The sequence below is a fragment of the Cottoperca gobio genome, chromosome 3 (genome assembly GCF_900634415.1).
Source record: "Cottoperca gobio chromosome 3, fCotGob3.1, whole genome shotgun sequence".
NCBI lineage: Eukaryota > Metazoa > Chordata > Actinopteri > Perciformes > Bovichtidae > Cottoperca > Cottoperca gobio.
This window is the reverse complement of record NC_041357.1, coordinates 16,151,076-16,171,094: the sequence shown is the minus strand read 5'-3', so window position 1 is coordinate 16,171,094 and position 20,019 is coordinate 16,151,076. Positions and strand designations below refer to the sequence as shown.

General features: G+C 37.3%; 2 protein-coding genes across 2 annotated transcripts; one reads left to right on the top strand and one right to left on the bottom strand.

Moving 5' to 3' along the window:
- Nucleotides 1-10,078: 10,078 nt before the first annotated feature.
- LOC115005915 (C3a anaphylatoxin chemotactic receptor) lies at nucleotides 10,079-14,278 on the top strand. Its single transcript, XM_029427889.1, has 3 exons — nucleotides 10,079-10,164; nucleotides 11,259-11,405; nucleotides 12,128-14,278. Exons 2-3 carry the CDS (start codon nucleotides 11,271-11,273, stop codon nucleotides 13,082-13,084), a joined length of 1,092 nt encoding a protein of 363 aa, XP_029283749.1. The 5' UTR covers nucleotides 10,079-10,164; nucleotides 11,259-11,270; the 3' UTR covers nucleotides 13,085-14,278.
- A 500-nt stretch (nucleotides 14,279-14,778) lies between these two features.
- cenpq (centromere protein Q) lies at nucleotides 14,779-19,875 on the bottom strand. Its single transcript, XM_029427900.1, has 8 exons — nucleotides 19,036-19,875; nucleotides 18,898-18,964; nucleotides 18,649-18,757; nucleotides 17,865-17,927; nucleotides 17,440-17,569; nucleotides 16,826-16,945; nucleotides 15,561-15,635; nucleotides 14,779-15,181 (listed from the first exon to the last, which is right to left on the bottom strand). The coding sequence occupies exons 1-8, from the start codon at nucleotides 19,144-19,146 to the stop codon at nucleotides 14,984-14,986; spliced, it is 873 nt and encodes a 290-aa protein (XP_029283760.1). The 5' UTR covers nucleotides 19,147-19,875; the 3' UTR covers nucleotides 14,779-14,983.
- Nucleotides 19,876-20,019: the final 144 nt, after the last annotated feature.

Below are 20,019 nucleotides of genomic sequence, written 5' to 3'. Positions count from 1 at the left end.
CTGACTGACCGGTCCGCCCATACACTGGATCATGCGTAGGGGAGACCGAGGCTGGTTGGCACAGTTTTTCTTCACATTAAGATACTGAGCTAAATGTCGAGATTATCAAAAGCTTTATTTATTTTGTGGAAATGGTAGAGGCTGGGTTTATCCTCGTAACATGTTTTAGAAATTAATTATTAAAAAGAAACATCTATAAATAATCTTAAAACGTATTTCTTTCCTACTTTTTTCAAAAGCACTCTTTACTTTTAATATATACTATCCACCTCTGGGCATACTTTATCATAAGAATGATTTTATTTACACTTTTCCCCCCTCATCTGAACTATAGACTGTAAAGCTCTTTGGGGCAAATTAATGATTTATAGGCTATAAATAAAATCGACTTGACTCGACTGACAGCTTATGATGTAAGGACATTTATAGTGGGGAAAATGGTGATTTGTGTAGAGTATTCGTTTTATCTGGAATCCTACTCTTGCTTACATTAATGATTATTTCCTATGATAATTTAATCACAGTTGCCTTTAATAATATATTATTTTAAATATTGTTTGTAGCTACATGGACCTGCAACATAGGTTTGGATATTGTATATAAAGTCAGCCTACATCCACTGTATATAAAAAAACAAAACAACAATGAAACTTTAGGTGCGTTTTTATGGTGTTATTTTTTCTCAGTGACATAAACTTGTGAGGAAGTTCCAGAAGAAAGTACATATTTGATTGCTCATGCACTTTGTAGTCTGCCCTGTCATTGATGTGGTGACAAACAGAAAGACGGGATGTCGGACTCATCGATCACCTTAAATGAACCTACATGGTGCACAGACTTTAGAGAGGATCAGGTTCATTTACTTCTAAACATTAAGTCAATTCCTCAAATAAAAAAAGAGGAGTTTGATAAATCCCCACTGTATCCTGAGTTTGATGTTTAATTGTTAAGATTCTGTTGATCAATACATTTAAAATCATCATTGCATGGATGGGTTTGAATGGGTGGACTTTCTTTGATATCCTGTATATTCTGCATTAAGGAGCCAAGGCTGTAATCTCCTGAATTTCAGAAACTCTGAACTAATGACAAAGTGGTTTAAAAGATTACACGGGCTTCTGTCACAAGACTAAAGCACCACAAATGACGGCTGAACTGCACAGAAATGTCTGGGTCTCTGTCGGGAACTGACTGGGCTGCATGGGTGTTCAAAGTGCAGGCAACATCTTTCATATTTATAATTCTCTTTAAATTAAATTCTCTTTTTTTTCGTACGTTGACATGGACTTCACAAAAGAAACAAGATGTAGGGATGTTTTCTCATGTACACACAAAATGATACATGTCAGACTATAACAAACTTAAGATGTTTATCTTTTTATTTCCTTGTCTTGCATTCAGCAGTACAACACACATTTACATAGACAACACAAAGCCGCCCTTTGTCTGAAGCATTTATTAACTGATCAAAGGAAAAGGCATACAGTAAAAAAGAGAATATACAATATGACCACGGTGAATCACAATGTGTGACTGTTAAGGATTTTTAACTTGTTTAAATGTAATCTAGTTTTCTTGTTATAGATACAGTTATCTCTGGGGGAGCCAATTAATTCACAATAGGTAAATTAAACATAAGAGAGGGCAGATTATGGTCTATTTCTCAATCTGAATAACTCAAAATACAACTGATGTTAAATATCATATTGTGAAAGTCATATATCTCTAAAATATTAGCTTTTCATACGATAATAGAAACAGTTTTCCGTTTGTCAATGGTTATGTTTTAGTAAATATGAGAATCATCTCAATTCATAAAATAAACACTTTGAGGTAGCAGGGACTCTCTCTGTCTTAATGGACAAATGGCACACACTGCTTTCAACTATCCAAATACTAAAATGTTCCTTAACACCATGATAAGAGATCTATACAGAATATAAGTGATTTTCAGAAAGATGTATTATTTCAAAGCCAGACAGCTACGTGTTTATTCTGGGTGATCAGACCTCATTTTATGTTTTTATTGAGAAGAGTTATGCGGTAAACTTGAAATATACACTCATAAAAGAGTCAGGGAGAAGTCAATCTGCACAGAGCAGCCAAAGTAACTGCTGTACCTAAATCATGTTGCAAAGATTGCAACTCTAATGTATGTTTCACCAAATAAGAATCAAAGATATGCTAAGAACATTACATGTGCCACGACTGCAGCATCTTGACATCTTCACAGAGAGCAGCATAATCTTGTGTGTGTTAGTCCATGCACTCTGTGTCCGTTTATGTATCATATTCCTTAGTTGAATGATGACTTCTTCCTCCCAAAATACCAGCACTAGAGGTGGCAGTGTTGGATGTAGCCGTTGGTTTTATGTGAGATCTCCCAAAGTGACGCTAATGCTAACATGTTAGGTGTCTGGTAATGAACAACCCCTATCACGATTAGCATTAACCTCAACATGGGACTAGATTGGGCTGTTTCATCATCCACATGCTTACCTCACTGTTGGTGTTCAGGCTGTTGAGGATGTCCTGCAGGGGGTGACAGAAGCACTGGTCCCTGGCTGGCTTTGACAGATCATTTGTATGTGTTTTTATTCATGTTCTCACTTCATTAGGCAACACACAGCAGTGATAAGTAACTTAGTACATTTACTCAATTACTGTACTTAAGTAGAATTTAAGAGGTACTTGTGCTTTCAAATACTTTCTCCATGTACTTTCTTACTCCACTACATCTATTTGATCCCTTTAGCTACTATTCTTGTAATACAAATATATAATAAAATACAAACCAAATGATGATGTACTAATATGGATGAAGACATGTATTGATACCTTGGTGAAATTCCCTACTATACTACCCAGCAGTATAGAATGATTTATTATTTATTTATTATTTAAATAAGCTCCTCCTAGCATAGGAGCATATAAACTTCAACATTTAAGTGATTATAAATGTATGATTATAAATGAAGTAGTTATAAATCAATAATATATGTTATATAAATATAATATATATAATATACAAATATAATAAATGTTTTTCTAAAATGGGCCATTCTGCATTTTACTTTTTGTAGGCTACTTTAAGTATATTTTGATGCTTATATTTTTACTTAAGTCACATTTTGAATGCAGGAGCTTTACTTGTAACAGAGTATTTCTACACCGTGGTATATTTTTACCTCAGTAAAAGTACTTCTGAGTACATTGTTGTGACTTTGTGGTAACCTAGGTAACAGCTACAACAGCAAAGATATTGGAGAATGGATTACAAGAAAACTGCCCGTCTCATTAAATCAATTAAACACTTTATTTTTTACTTTTTGCGGCCAATTCTTAAAAGAAATGCTTTGATAAAAGAAAACTGTATCTCTACAATTGCCCCATTATTAGAAAACAAAAAACACAGCACTAATTCTCTCACTATCCTCCTCATATTTTCCCTTTAACAACTGAAGTTTCAAGTTTGATTTCTGTTGGTTTAAAATATGTTTGTGACCCTCTAAAGGCTCTGTGGGATTGAAGAGTTTAAATCAGGTACCTGGACAAGAGCTCTGTGAGTTTTAAAACACTGAAACAGTCCAAGTGTGAGGCAGCTGGAACTATCACTAAAGTGTATTTTCTATTATAACTCTCCAGAGATGTTATGAGGTACAACAGGATGTAACAGGTGCTGTTGTACGTGACTCTGGGTGAGAAAGAAAGAAAGATTCTAATCAGAGTTGAGGTGATGTCAGGAAGTACGTTTGTCTGACTGTGTGTGTGTGTGTGTTGTAATGGTAGTTAGGTTTTTACTGACCTGTCTCCACTTCCTCTTTCAGCAACTGGTGTGTCTCTCCTTCTTCTCTGCTGAGCACCACTCTTTCTTCTGTCTGCTCTGCACCAGCTTCATCTCTCTCTCTCTCGCTCTCTCGCTCTCGCTCTCTCTCTCTCTCGCTCTCGCTCTCTCTCTCTCCCATTGAACAGTAAACTAAAACGTGGGTCTACATGTCTTTTATACACTTGTGAGTGACTCATGTAAAATTCCCCCTTCTAACAGAATGACTATTAAAAAGAAAATCACGCAACACATTTGCAATAAGCATTTATCTTTTATGTAAATGCTGCCTACAGAATAGAAGTGTATTACTTTCTTGGATTTAAACAGTTACAGTTATTTAGAAGGGGAAGGTAGTTTGACATCATACATTGTAATTCAAATAAATGTATTGCTGCGTTTTAGAAACAGAACCTCTTGAAACTCATATGAAAGGATTTTACTGGATATTCAGAGAGGAGATGACACAGATGCAGCTCAACACAAGTCACACATTAATCGGATGTTACTAACACATTTCATATATATAGTTTGAGCGCTGGAATCAAACCACGTTTGCTCTCCTCCCATTTTATTCTGCCTCAATAAAGAGAATGGATGGATACATAAAGTGTAAACTGTGTCCCTTTACTATACAGTATATAATATATTCTAATTGTCACAGGATATTATAGTTTTACCAGTTAATGTTAAAAAAAAAAATCCTACTTAACCGCTTTACACTAATAGGATATGATGCAATATGTGCGTCAGACATCCATCAAACAGCGACACCGCACTGTGTCTCACCACCCACAATTTATTTAACATTTTTTCCTTTGTGCATTGTGTTCGCATTGGTCTGATTTATGTGTATGTTACTTTATTTAGTGTGTAGTGTGGATTGGAGTCTGCAGCTATGCTGGAGCTCTTTGAGGCTGTACTTAAGACACTTGAGCTAAATGTTAACATCAGCCTGCTAACATGCTCACAAAGACAATGCTAACATGCTGATCTTTAGCAGCATTTTAACATTTGCTAACTGAATGCTGAAAGCTGAAAGAATTGCTGAAAAGGCAGAAATGTAAAATGATTTGCCTGATAAATGTTGAAGCCCAAATGCATTACACTGCATTGCTGAAAAACCTGGAAGTAAAATGTAAAACTGGAAGAGTTGGAAGCTGAACTGCATTACATAAAGAGCTGAAATATATTGCTAGAAAAGCTGAAAGCTAAACTGTTATGCTGTCAAAGTAGTAGTAGTAGTAGTAGTAGTAGTAGTAGTAGTAGTAGTAGAAGCAACAGCAGCATCGTTGAAATTATTTATAAGAGGATTTGAAGATTCCTCCAATTCACTGTTATTGTAGAAATATGTTGAAGCAGCATGTACGGAAGAAGTATAAACCTTTAAAACTATACGCAGTTAGACAGGAAGTGGTATTTGGGTGGAATCAACCTTTAAAAGTGTAAGTGCTGGACAAATTAAAATGTTGACCTGATGACGGCGCTAGATGAAAAGTCAGAGGATCACCAACGTGATTACGACTCATCCTGAGGGAAACATAAATGTGTGTGTACCAATCACCCATGAGTTTCAACCTCATGGTGGCGCTAGAGAAAAGGTCAGAAGATCACCAAAGTCATTAGGATACATCATCTGGGAACCATGAATATCTGTATAAAAGTGTGTGCCAATCAATCCAAGATAAAACATTTCACTGGATAAGTGAAAACATTGACCTGCTGGTGGCGTTGGATCAGCTGGACTTTGGGTATCTGTACCAATTTATTGTACATTTTTCCAGTAGTTGTTGAGCTACGTATGTAAAAAAAAAAACCCACAAATGACAACTTCATTGTGGCGCTAGAAGAAAAGTCAGTAGTGTTTGTAATGTATACAGACTGTCCTTGAATCAGGATTTTGAATTTCTGACAACATTGTTTTCATATTTACATCTTAACTCATACAGATATTAAACAAAATCCATTTCTTATCAAGCAACATGTACAGTCACTTATGATTTAGCAAGGTCTTGAAATGAATTCGTTTGACAGTTAAGGGAGTGTCACCAGCGGGGATTTTTGAGACCCTTTTCCACTAAATGACTGTGATCCTGCACACTATCCTCGTTACATATCTCAGATGCCGCCTATAAACTGGCCCAGAATATCACTGCAAGCAGTGTTTGCTTGTGGTAACCCAGTAACCAAGTCATACAGCTCTGTTTCTGAGAAGACAAGGTGCCTCCCCATCAATTCTCACTATCTATCCTTACCCCCTCTCCTCTTTTTCTGACACGCTCATTGCAAGTGTTGGCTTCATGCAAACCTCTTTTCTTACACTTCAGTAAACGTATGTCATGTACATCCCATTCATGTGAGCATGTTCAAGATGAAACACATTAGAAAAGACAGTCGGCAGTGTAGTAGTTGAAGGGGAAAAGGTTGAATGTACATGAGGAGGCGGGGGAATAAGCAGAGAGCGGCAGGGACACTCCCCTTCATGTACTGGAAATTCTCAATGTGTAATAGGCCAGCTGAGGAGGTTTCAAGCGCAAGCCGCACTTTTTCTGTCTGGCTTTCGGTCTCCTCCCTCTGTCAAAGATTACAAATGTCTGGAGGAAGACACTTTAAGTTTAAGTTTCCCTTTTTACTTAAAAAAGTTGTTTATTGTCAGAAAACGTTATATCATGTGAAAGTTATACGCATTGAGAGACAGTGAAAGAGAGCACATCTGTCGACTCAAAGAGGAACTGATATCGTATTGAGATGATAAGGTGAAAGCTGATCCTAATCTATCTTTGAAATTCAGGTGAAGGGACAAAATATAAAAAGTCAAGAAGACTTTTATCACCTTCGCTCATAACCTTATCTACTTTCTATTCTTTTTTGAGCTACTACTGTGGAAACCAGATAGTGTGAAAGTTTGTCCTTTAGAGGAAGAGGTTATATTTAGTCTTTTTCTCACTGTTTCTCTAAACAGAGCTCTGTTTCAGTGTTTCCATGTGAGCAACCTGAGGGCTGGATTTCACTCTGTTTTCCTGTCATATGCAGTAAATGCATGGGAGGCACAGCAGACATACAGCTGATGTGATCTGATAACATTTCCAGCTGTGTGTCCTCAAAGTGAGACATGTGGCTTCAGACTGAGACATATATTTCATTTTCATACTATTACCAACATCTCTTTCACACCAAAAGTAGCCAGTGTGTTTACTCAGAAAAAAATGTAACAACTGATAAACACTATGAGTATCAAAGCAGAAAGTGGTCTGTCATTCCTTCTCTTTCACAGCAACATGCAAAACATCAGCTAAATTTAGCAAGTTTAAAGGAAGTGTGGGTGAGCTTCAGTGGTGGAAAGACTCCACAGACTACTTTGAATATACGCACACTTATCCATTATTTTTGTTATTTGAACTGATAATCTACATCAACTGATTTAATGAAACGTAAATACTAGGACTATTATCAAAATGTCACTTTTTTCATAATAATGTATAAAGTTGTTTGCTTTTCAAAAGATTTGTCTACCACAAAATGTATTATATATTTCATACATAATAGGTTTGTATTGGTGTCCTGGTAGCTCACCCGGTAGCACAGGAGACCCATATACAAAGGCTGAGTCCTTGCCGCAGCGGCCCAGGGTTCAAGTCCAACCCGTGGTTGAAGGTAGTTTACAATACAAAAATTATTTTTTAATATTTATGGGTTTATGGGTCTTAAAGCAAATGCTTTAAGACATTCCCCTTCTCTCCCCTTTCACTATCTACACTTCTCTCTGGCATAAAAAACCCATAAATATTAAAAAATAATTTTTGTATTGTAAACTAATTTCCAAAACTCTAACTAAATAATTATTTCAGAAATCTCCAATATAAAATGTATCTATGTATAAATGCATATATGTTCATATGTTCGTATGCTTTAATTACAATTTTGAGGTATGTGTACTTAACTTGAGTATTTAAATGTTCTGCAACTTTGTTCTTCAACTCTACTACATTTATTTAACTTTATATACTTGTTACTTTGCAGATTTAGATTATTACATATTACAAAATATAAATCAACTAATAAATATGATGTATTATTATAGGTTAAGATACCCAGCAGTGTACAAAGCAAATAAATTATCTCCACCTCCACCAGCTGCAACATTAAAGCGACGAACACTTTAATGCATCAATAATTATTATTCAGCGGTATAGTAAATTATTCTGCAATGGGCCATTCTGCATAAAGAATACTTTTACTTTCGGTACTTGATATGAACATCAACATGTGAATACAAAATTTTGATAATCTTGCTTCTCCCACACACACATTTGACACATAAAAACAGTAAAACCAACCCTGTTTGAGTTCTAAAAGATTATTTTGCTTCTATGAAAATGATGTTCTGTATGAAATAGTCTCATACTTCCACTCCTGGTCTAGTATTTTTTAATGAATTGATTAATAGATGTGTCCACATGTCACAATCATGTCAAATGTGACAATACAATCCCCTAAAATGACTGAGGCAATTGTTTAATTCATTCTATATGTGAGTCCTTTAAAGCTGTTCATGTATTTGGAGTCACAAAGAAATTCAGCCTTTATAAAAAAAACCCATCCAAGACAGAAATGACTGATTAGATTTCCTCGATTTATCAAATAAGCAGCACTGCCACCTACTGGTGAAGGTTGCCTATTGCAGCATCATTATGAAAACCTCATAAATGTTGTGGCTTCAAACACTGACATAACAGCTTACATTTCACCAATGTGTTTATGTTAAAGGTTAAGTGTGGTGATATTTCTTATTTTCAAAAGAAATCCATGAAAAGACCAATACCAACAATAAATTGGCCCTTACAAGTTTTGTCTGTTCAAAATCTATTGAAAACACACGAATGAGCCACACTGTTGCACTGCGTGTTCCTTTATTATCATAAGCATGGTCACTGTACTTTATTTTGTAATAATAGTAAATCCCACACTTACCATCCTGCTGCCGTAACTACTTAAATCTGTGTCCGACAATAGTCTCCAACAAATACAATATTTATTTATTTTTGAGTAACATTCAAAACTACAGTGCCCAGCTGTTTCATAAAATGTTGTTGTTTTTTTTACAACAAATGATAGTATATATTTCGTGATCAATTTACATCTTTAGTAGAAATGAATGGGCTGCGGGGCTGAGAATTAAAACGGACAATTGCATTTGTTAGTTTTGGTCTTTTCTTGGGATTTGTTATTAATGTTTCAAAACCACCTCCAATGGTATCATGGGAAAGTACTTACTTGTATTTTGGGTTTCTACTACTAGAACATGTCACATGCATTATTGTTCAAAAGACCCATTATTTTTCTCATCTTTGCCTCTTTCTCAAGCTGTGGGTGGAGATACTCAGATGGGGGACGGTATATTCAAATGAGCCTGCATGTGACATAGGAAGATGAGATAAATCTGAATTGCTTGTTGAATCCCATGTTTTCTGACCGAGACAGCCCACAAGAAAACGGTCTGGGTTGTGAGTTGGTAGGCTCTCCAGATACACACATGTACGTGCACAAGCAGTGAAAAGGTGAGTTCATAATGTGTCCACTTTGATATTCTTTTCTGACGTTTACATCAACAGTTTTTCGCTAACCATCATCTACTGTATAATTAAAGCAAAAAGTGGCCAAAGATAATTACAAACTGAAAGAGATGTAAAATATTTTAAATCAAGTTTCTTGCTAAAGGTTTATGGGACTATTTACAGCAAGGTTTGTCCAAAAGAACAAGCAGAGGAATAAGAAATGAGTTAGTGAAGTTAATATAATGTTTGTATAATGTTATGCCTCTACAGTTAGTGTTCACTTTGATCGAGTAGTAGATACAGAGAAAGTTCCATTTCATTGGTTGAGAAATATTATGATATGTTGATAGAAATGAGTGTGTGTTGCAATCACACACAGGAAAGGGAGAGGGAGAGAGAGAGAGAGAGAGAGAGAGAGAGAGAGAGAGAGAGAGAGAGAGAGAGAGAGAGAGAGAGAGTAAGAGAGAGGGGGGGGGAGAGAGAGAGAGAGAGAGAGAGAGAGTAAGAGAGAGGGGAGAGAGAGAGTGATAGAGAGAGAGAGAAGAGATCGGGGAGAGAGAGAGGAGAGTAGAGGCGCTCTCTCCTCTCTCCTCTTCTGTTTGGCTCTCTCTCTGCGCTCTCTCTCTTTTCTCTCTCTTTCCCTCTCTCTCTTTCTCCCCTCTCTTTCCCCTCTCTCTCTCTCTCTCTCTCCTTCTCTCTCGACAGAGAGGGAGAGATTGTTCTTATAACAGCTAGTAGGCACTCCTTTTTGCTTCATTTCTTCCACACACAAGGCAAATAAAGCAGGTAAGAAGTAAAGTTTTTTTATTAACATCCAAATGATTTGAAGCTGCTTTTCAACACCGACTTTAAAAACACAGATAGCTCTTAAATCTTAAGCTTATTCTGTACTGTAGATTCCAGAGCTTTTAATCAGGGAACCACAGCTGCTATCAGTAAATCTGGCACAGGTTAGCGGTGCTGCTACTGTGCGGAGACCAAAGGAGGTTGGTTCATTAACACAGGAGTGCTCTCATTCCAGCTGCACGCAAACAGGTCTGGTCTAAATGTACATGAAGGCAGGGCCCTGGGGCCACAGGAAGAAAAATAACATATAACTTTCTCATTACAGCTAATACAACACTTGACTCAAGTCCTGCAAGTGTGTGTATGAGTGTGCTTCTATTAACGACGTTGTGGGGACTGACAGAACATACCTTAGAAGGAATGTGCTAAACCAATGGATTAATTACATTGAAAGAATTCAAACATAAAGAACAGTACTGTAGCTTCCTTACATGAAATTTAGTAGCACATCTACACAGGTGACGTTTCGAGCTACGTGCTCTTCTTCAGCACATTGTGGACAAAAAGCTGGTTCTTAGATTGTCTAAGGTTAAGGAAAGGTTAGGGGATAAACATGTGGTGGTTATAGTTAGGGTTAGAGAAAGTCTCCAGAAAATGAATGTAGGTCAATGCGATGTCCTCTTAAGTGATACTAATAAGTGTGTTTGTCAGAGTTGGAGAGAGATGAGAAGCATTGCAGAGCTACACTCACTTTGATCTATAAAGACTAAAAGATACATTTATATTTTATGTTTTAATGTTAGCTGCAACACAGAACAGGTTCTAAGGAATGAAACAAAACTGAGCAAACATAAGGAAGGAAGTGTGTCATGTTGTGTGATGTGAACATCAGCCTGTTGCGTTTTAGGCCTCTTACATGTGAAATTCATATGCAATCATTCATGTTACATAAACCATTCAATGCAAATAGTAAAATGGGTTGCTTTCATTTTGTGACATTTTATATTTTATATATATGTCAAATTTCAGAAGAGAAAAAATAGCCACAAAATCTATGCATCTGTGACGTCAAATAAAAGTCTATTGTGTTTCAGCTCATCACCTCAATGGCCAATATGAATGTGACACAGTTTCCTGTCCATGCCGTGAATCGGTTTCTAATCAGCCACAACAATACCAACTCTTGGCAGACGGAGGCAGTCAGGGGAGTCCAAATTACAGTTACGCTGCTCATCTTCCTGGTGAGCAATCCTCTATAAATATTGTACACTATCACTGCACATAGGACTTGAAACATTGACAAACAGGCTGCTCCATATGATATATAATATCTGTTAGTTATAAAGTTTGGGGGCCACAAACACAACCTTGTTCAGGGTCACTGAATGACTCTGACAACCTGAACTTATTATTGTAGGTTTGTGCTCTTCGTGTATTTAGAAGAAAACAGTTCAACATTATTTATTATTTTGTCGAGAGTTAGATGATGAATTGAACAAACTCTCCTATCTGTATGGTACATATGTAGCTGGAGCCAAGAGCCAGTTAGCTTAGGATAAAGAATGGAAGAAGGAAACAGCTAGCCCAAGATCCATGAAAGCTCACTAATTAAGACGTTATACCTTGTTTGTTTAAACTGCACAACGTGTAGTGTTTTTAAATACGCTGATGCGGATGGGCGGGAAAAGGGGAGAACTTTGAGGAGCATTGAGAATATCTGTTTGAGGACAAACCTGCATGAAGTATAAAAGATCAAACATTTCCTTGTGTGTGTGTGTGTGTGTGTGACTATTTCTTAGCGAAGCTAACCTAATTGGCTGCAGCTTTATACGTATTTAAAAGAGTGGTGTAAATTTTTCTCGTTAGACTTTCAGCAATAAAACAAATAGGTGTATTTCCCTAAATGTCTATTGCTTTAAAAGTCTGTTATCCTGCATGTCATTGACTCTCTTGGTGTCTCAAGGTGGGCGTACCTCTGAATGGACTGGTGGTTTGGACACTTGGACTGCGGCACAATCGTCACCTGGCACGCAGAGGCAGTGTTGAGGAGACGCGTGCTGCCAGCAGTTTCCGTATCTATGTCCTGAACCTTGCCTTGGCTGACCTGGTGCTACTTCTGCGTATCCCCCTCATGTTGGGCTACATCGCTCACAACAACAGCTGGCCATTTGGCAGAGTCTTCTGCTGCGTTGTCATGTTCCTGCGAGGTCTGGGCTTATATGCCTCCGCTTTCCTCCTCTGTGCCGTCGCCCTGGAGCGATGCCTATGTCTGCTGAGGCCTGTGTGGGCTCGACTGCGGCGCCCCTACTGGGCTGTTCCTCTGGCCTGTGGCATCCTATGGGTGGTAGCTACCATCTTCTCTGCTCCCTACCTCCACAGTGCCGTCCTGAAGGACATTAACGGGACACATCAGTGCCTGGAGAGTGGGGATTTTGACATGGGGCTGTTTATCACAGAAACAATAGCAGGTTTCATCTTGCCCCTGCTGGTGTTCTTGGGAAGTAACCTTGCCGTTTTGCTCACCGTTCAGCAAGCAATGCCCTCAACACCGACCTCCTCCAGCCCTTCAATGGCCCGCAAGATGACCAGGATGTACCACGTGCTCTTTTTCACCATGCTCCTCTTCCTCACCTGCTGGGTGCCATATTTTGTTTGTCGGTTCCTGCTGGCCTTGGCCATGGGGCGACCTCATTGGGCAGCGCTGAGGCATGGCGCAGTTATTGGCAAATACATATCTCTGTTCCTGGTGTACATCAAGTGTGCTCTTAACCCAGTGCTGTATGTGTTTGCTGCCCGAGGCTTAAGTCGTGCCATCAAAGCTTCAGTTGTCTCCACTATCGAAAGACTTTTCAATGATGACTCCACAGAGTCGTTACGAAGGAAGTCTCTTAAGATCTCAATTAAAAACTCACAGATGTAGCCGAGACGTCAACAATGCTTTAAAGTTATTACATTTGGAGTAGTTTTTATATTTGTGCAATTTGCTCATAACCTCCAAAAATTAGTTGTGTAAATAAAACAAAGACAGGGTTTATGTTGAGTTACTTTTAAGCAGAGCACTTGCTTTAGGCCAATGTTCTAATGTTTAATGTTTGTTGGGTCTAAAAGCCACAGCAAATGGAGAAATAGCATTAATCTTGACAGATTTGACCAGGAGAAACATTGATATTTCATGTTATGTAAAGGACAATACATTCTTTTAATCTTATTTGAACTTAAAGTGATCTTAGTTTGATTAACCACCTTTCAGGTCCTCATGAAACAAACATTTTCTGACAGGAGATTCCCTCTGATGGGGATCCTTGGTATGAAAAAGTTTGATTTCAATTTTTGGATCAATGATGCCAGAAACTGTGATTTCAGCATTTCAGAGAAAGACAGCATAACTCCGATGATTTGACAGAAAAAAAAGGAGGAATACACATCTCATCAAACACTGAATCAGGCCAGGATGTATGTACTGTCAGCACAAGAAGATATACAGTATGTATGCAAGTGTGATCAGTAAAAGTACATGACTGAAGACTCCAGAAATGCTGCTTCTGTTGCGGCACGCTAAAGGCAGGGTCATAATTGGGCATAAAAATGAATTCATGAATCATCTCGTCTATTATTCATGGACAGGGAACACCTTCAAGATAAATAACAAGCCCAGGTGAATTATTTCAATGCCAGTTTCCAAGCCCCAGGCTAACCTTTATCACATGATGGATTCCTCCAAGATAACGCACCGATAATCTTGCATGTATCGCTCTGTTGATCTTTGATGATCGAATGGTCTCAGCAGTATCAACAGTGACTCAGATCCATCAATCTGCAGAACTCATGGCCAAGATGTCCAGACTACAGCAGAACCTTGTATACATATATCTGGTACTAGTTGTACCTATTAAACCACAACTCTTAAAGGACTGAAGCACAACATGCTGAGCAGGAAGTGAATATGCTGCAGGATCATTATCTCATTGTGAATGTAACATATCCATGTCTGACTGAACTTCATTTACACACAGACAGCTTTCTTATGATTGTTGTTTAAAAAAGTTCAGTTATATTCTGTCATTGTTGATAAAAGGGTACAACTGTACTTACGTAATAGTCGAACTTTACATTTTCTTTGTACATTAAATGATGAATAAACAAAAATCTATTTCTTTAAATTGCATTTTTTTGTATTACATCTGATTAGTCACAACAGAAACTTGTGTCTTCAAGGTCCAACAGGGAAGCATTTTGATTATGAACAACCAGTTAGTCTTTATTTGCAGGTACAGTTCTTTGATGATGTTCATGTGTTCTGTTATTTAGGCTCAAACAACTAAGACAGAAACGTTGGATATCTGAACTTTCTACCAAAAGAATAACCAAATGCATCCACGGTGTAACAGTGAATTCATATAAAACTGAATGGTTAAGTTGTACACCTCATAACTGTCAAACGTCCAAAGTGCAGACTTTTGTACCATATAATGCCCCTCCCTCTCCGTCTGCGTCTGCGTCCGTACTATCGGCTTTCCAATGAAGACAAATGCCAAAAAAACAGGAGAAGAGGCAAGGAGCAATGAATGGCATTTTCTATCTTATTTTATCTGCAATTTATGGCTCTCTTTTTATTTTACTAAAGTTTAAAATGTTCTTTCAATAATTACTGCTTAGATTGCTGTCTTCCCCAGTTCTTTTCTTTTTTGTCATTTCTACTGTTGCCGCCAAAGTTGGACACTTTGTAATTCTTCACGTAGTCACTGCAATGTTTTGGGCTGAAATCAATTATCACAGGTGTTCAACAACCGCAAAATAAATATTAGGACAAAGTAACATTTCAGACCTGTCTCCCGTCTGAACAAGGTGTACTACTGATCGGGGTGAAGTCAGAGTTGAAGAGCTGATCGGCATGTTTGTGTGCCTGTAGAAGCAGCGCCTGGGCGTCCTGAATGGTCTCTGACTTCTGCAGGATTTCTCCCAGTTTCCGGGCAGTGGATTCAGACTCACTGTCTGGTATAATTTTTCTCAATCGAGCCTGAGGAAAACAAAAACATTAGGCACATCCGTGTGATTTTGTGTGTTTCTAGTAAATGTGAAGTATTGTGACAGTTTTGTAAAATGTTCTTGCTTAACGCTTTCTCCTCAACCCAGACTACAATACAGAGACACGGATGTCAAATTATCTCTCTGCATGTTGCAAGACATATTTCCTTTTTTTTTTATTACAATATTACAAAAGTTGTTGCACAACAGAGAACATGTTTAGACATTCCTGTAAAATTGTAGAGAAGTGTCCACTTAGACTTACATTTTGACCACATCTTATTCACAAAAAACGTGACGGAACAATATATGAATTCTTCTGAAAACAGAAGTCAAGCTGATACTAGATTTTGTGCAGCACACATGCTTACTTCTAATGTTGTGCCATCCTTTTGTGGAGGGAGAGAGGGGAGGTAGAGATCTGCTTGTTCAGCCAACTGTAAGATCTGTGCAACACAAACAGGAAGAATAGAACTGCATGAGCACAATGTCATATCTTTATCTGTTCATCTAATACTTGAGGTAAAGGGCACACGCACAGTAAGAACGCTGCAAATCTCTGCTTTGATAAAGTTAAAGTGTATCAGAAACACTAATAACAGACATTTCCTGTAGTTACTGTTCAGACATAATTTCTTAAGAACACACCCATTATGTCATCTTTCACAAAACAGCCACATTTCAACATGTTCAACTGAAATCAACAAGAAGTGCACAGACTGACTTGCAACAGGTTGATATTTGTGTGGAGAAATTCAGTGAACCAATTCTCTGTCTGGGTCGCTCCATTCTGCTGTCTTCGGTAGTGAAACAGCCTATTTAATGTAGTCAAATTTCACTTTTGTCAGAGTTAATAATGTCTGTTGTATGTTTTTGGCAGTAGCTGCTATGCTCTGAAAATAATTTAACAAGACAGATTTTGCCTTTGTGATTTTTTTACGTAATAACTTCAAAAACATTTAACTTTACACATGGTGTCCGCATGTTTGAGTGTAGAGATATTTAAAGATGATCTGTTGGATACCGTAGACCAGTAGACAGCTCAATTATTTTACGAAGACATTTGTGTTTCACGTAGAGCTGAAATGACAGAAATATAATGGTCGACTATTTTGATAATCGATTAATTGTTTCAGTCATTTTTCAAGCAGAAATAGTGAAACAATACTCTCTGATTCCAGCCTCTCAAATTAGAGGATTTCCTGCTTTTATTTGCCATACAGTATATAACTGTAAAGTAAATATTTTTTTAGGTATTTGGACTTTTGGTCGAACAAAACAAGACATTTGAAGACATCACATTTCATCTCTGTGAAGTTGACAATTTTTTGACGTTTCAAAGACTAAGTAATTATTGATTAATTGAAAAAATGATCTGCAGATTAAATCAATAATGAAAATAATTGGCAGTTTCATCTGCATATTAAAACATTACGTTAAATAGCTGTTCAAAGATGCCTGAAATAGACTAAGAAACTCCTACCTTGTCTTAACTAGTGAAGCAATTAGTTATAGAATAAAGGAATACTAATATAAAAACTATAACAACATCTAGCAAAAGTTCAGGACACAAATTCATTTTAATAGACTTTTTTTTTTTTTTTTATCTGTATGCTGGCATGCGAGTGTTTTGCACCTCTTTAGCTTTCTCCTCCTCCTCCTCCACCTGGTCTCTCAGCATACTGCATGCGTGCTGTAAAGAGACAGTCTGCTCGTCGGTCTTCTCCAGAGCACGGACTACAGCCCTCAAGTTTTGCTGAAGATTCAGACAACACATCAAGACATCATGTAACACAATTACAGACACCATTTACTTACTTATATTGCACATAAATGAATATACTGAAATGCACAAAGATTAGATCTTTTCAAGGTTGATGCACTACATTGCAGCTGTAATTACTTATTAGGATCATCATGCTGTTTATTACATAAAGAACTGCAGCTGACAATTATTTTCATTATTGATGTTGAATTTATAATTTAGCCTATAAAAAGGCACAACATAATAAAGAATGCCCCTTGCATGTCCTGCATGTCCCAGTGACCAAAGTAACATTGGATTTGTTTTGTTCAACTGACAGGTATAAGGTTTACCGTTTTAAAAAGTAGAGAAAAGCAGCAAATCCTCACTTTTTAGAAGCTGATATCAACAATCGCTTAGCTTTTTTTTCTTGCTTAAGAAATTACTTAGATGATAACTAGATTACATTTTTTAAATATCAGTCACCACACTTCAGTGTTTCTCACCTCCAGAGTGCTCAGAGTCGTCTTTCCAACCACTGACTTCTTGGCCTCCTCCTGGTGGCGTTGAGACAATCGTTCCAAATCGCTTTGTTTCTGCAATGGAACCTTGAGCTCTGCACATTGAGCAAGAAACCTATAAAAGTTTAAGAAATATGTAAGAAAACAAAACAAAAACAAAACTCAACTAAGACAATCAATCAATGTGTTTTTTTTTTATTCAACACTTTGAAATAATGCCGTTTGAATCAATACTAGAAGATCAGATTTAGGATTAGGGTTGGGTGATAATTTGATAGATTTTCACTGGAATCGTATCATGATGATATATCAAGACATCTTTGTACTTGCTCTTGTTCGTTAAATGTGTAACCATAAGAGAGCAGGTTCATGACATTTATTTAAATCTCAATTTCAGATGCATTGCTCACCTTTTTTTAATTATGTTCAGATGTTCCCGGCTCTCTTTCTTCTCTTTCAATGCAAGAGTAGTTCTGGAGAAACAGAAAAAAAAGTCCTTACAAAGTTGATTTAGACTATTATTCATTGGCAGTAATTGAAGTGTCTTCTAGTTTTCAGGGGGAAATTGATTATACATAAACATGCCAGTGCTCTCTGATGAACAACATATGTAAAAGTGATATTTTTCTAAATTACCTCAAAACTAGCTGGGATTTCTGTACTGTCGACATACTCAACAGTCGACATGTAAACTAATACTGACATATCTGCAATAAACTAGCCGGTTTATCACTCTTGGTATAACACAAAAGTATGTCAGAACAAATACTCCTTGGTCGCTTTATTATGTGCACCTATAACAATCTATGCAATCCTGTATAACAGATCTGCACAAAAAAACAAACAAAGAAACAGTCCAGATTTTGTTAAAACATTTGGAGAGGTTTTAATTAATGTTTATTACTTAGGTCATAGTTAGTAGTGAAGTTGTACTGGAATACACTATTATTAAAATGTGGGTCTAATAAACCTCAACCTCAATAATCAACTTATAGTTAAATTATTTATCTGACAGTGTCAATCAAAACTGACCGTTATTGTCTTTGTAAATAATACAATTTATGGCTGAGCTGTTGTATTGCATATTTTTTACAGTTGTAACTAATAAAGTGGCCACTGAAAATATAAGAAAATACTACTTTTCAGGGTAACAACCAGAAGTATTCAGCAGTAAATCAACACAGTGAAACTCACAGTATTGACACATCCATTGTGTTCCCCATCGCAGTTATGGAGGATCCTGACATCAGCTTCCAATTTTCCTGACCTTTGACTTTTTTAGGGACTGAAGAGGAGCCTTCAGCTTTTTCAGGACAAACAGGAACAATGCAAGAAAACGGAAAATAACAACAGTGCGGTCGATTTGCTTTGTGGTTTATAGCCTACATCTGAAGAGCAGTAGCCAACATCGCATTGTGCTAAAAAATATAAAGTTCTTCTAACCTTTCCTCTTCTGTGCTGGTTTTGGGAGGGTGCTCTTGCCACGGTTATTTTTACTGGGCTCGGGGTCCTATAAAACATTATTAAATTAACAGGAGACTGCAGACACAGACATCAGCTGGTGTGTTTACCTTATCTTACCTGATTATCTGCTGCTTGTTGTTGTGTCGTCTGATCTGTTTTTTTCCTGTTTTTCAAGTTACCGGTAGGTGCTTTTGATGCATCCCGTTTAGAGCCTCTTACGGGCTTCATATCTGCTAACGTTAGCTAGCTTAGTTAACGATCAAGTGAATATAAAGTAAATGCAACGTTAACGTAACGCACTTAGCGTCGGGCTAAGCTAACGTAAATAAGGAACACTAGTGAAACAAAAATGATCAGAAGCTTGTTTGTCGTACAAGTATTAATTCAGTTCAATGGCCTATAACAAGTTGTATAACGTTGAGGCACAAATGCCGTACACATCTTTACAAATAAAATCGCAAACTTGTCAAGTAGTTGTAAACAGCTGACATACTTTTTCGCGCTGCTGTTTTCGAACAGTTTAGCGCACAACGCGCATGCGTTTAAATAGTTTAGTTGTATTCACCCAGAGTAATGCCTGACAGGCAGCTGGTCTTCTCAGGCTAAAATCACATGGCAGGCCAAATACAACAGGGGATGCGTCATATTCAGAACTCATATTAAAAGTATTATTTAATTAAAGGATTGGCTTTCACACAGCCATGGGCGGTTTATGGGACAATGGGGTCCTTGGCATAGGCGCAGACATGCAAAAGCTCCCACCCCCGCCTTGACTCTGCCTAAAACACTCTTCGCAGTCGTTTCATGTTCGAATTTTATAAGCATTAGGGTACTACTCAAAATGTGCCAGTTCAATCCGTGTACCTTCGGATCAATAGTTCTTATTTTTTAAACCAGTAAACAGAAAAGCAAGTGTAATGCTTTTTTTGTTTTTGCTTTTTACCTTACAAAATGGTCAAATGAGCATTAGGGTCAAGCGGAATTCTCAGAAGTAATTTCAAAATAAAAGCCCTTGACTGGTAAAAGACGCTTGCATTGATGCTGCAAGAAAGTTTTTGTAGATCGTGGAAATTGCTGGAGAGGAAGTGTAGGGGCTGTTGA

Bases quoted from the DNA above. Each gene is read 5' to 3' on its own strand.
- cenpq (XM_029427900.1), bottom strand. From the start codon at position 19,146: ATGAAGCCCGTAAGAGGCTCTAAACGGGATGCATCAAAAGCACCTACC. The intron at 16,946-17,439 runs GTGAGAAACACT...CTGAATCTTCAG, and splicing joins CGACTCTGAGCACTCTGGAG to CAAAACTTGAGGGCTGTAGT. The intron at 15,636-16,825 runs GTGCAAAACACT...TGTGTTGCACAG, and splicing joins AGGAGGAGAAAGCTAAAGAG to ATCTTACAGTTGGCTGAACA.
- LOC115005915 (XM_029427889.1), top strand. From the start codon at position 11,271: ATGGCCAATATGAATGTGACACAGTTTCCTGTCCATGCCGTGAATCGG. The intron at 11,406-12,127 runs GTGAGCAATCCT...TGGTGTCTCAAG, and splicing joins TTACGCTGCTCATCTTCCTG to GTGGGCGTACCTCTGAATGG.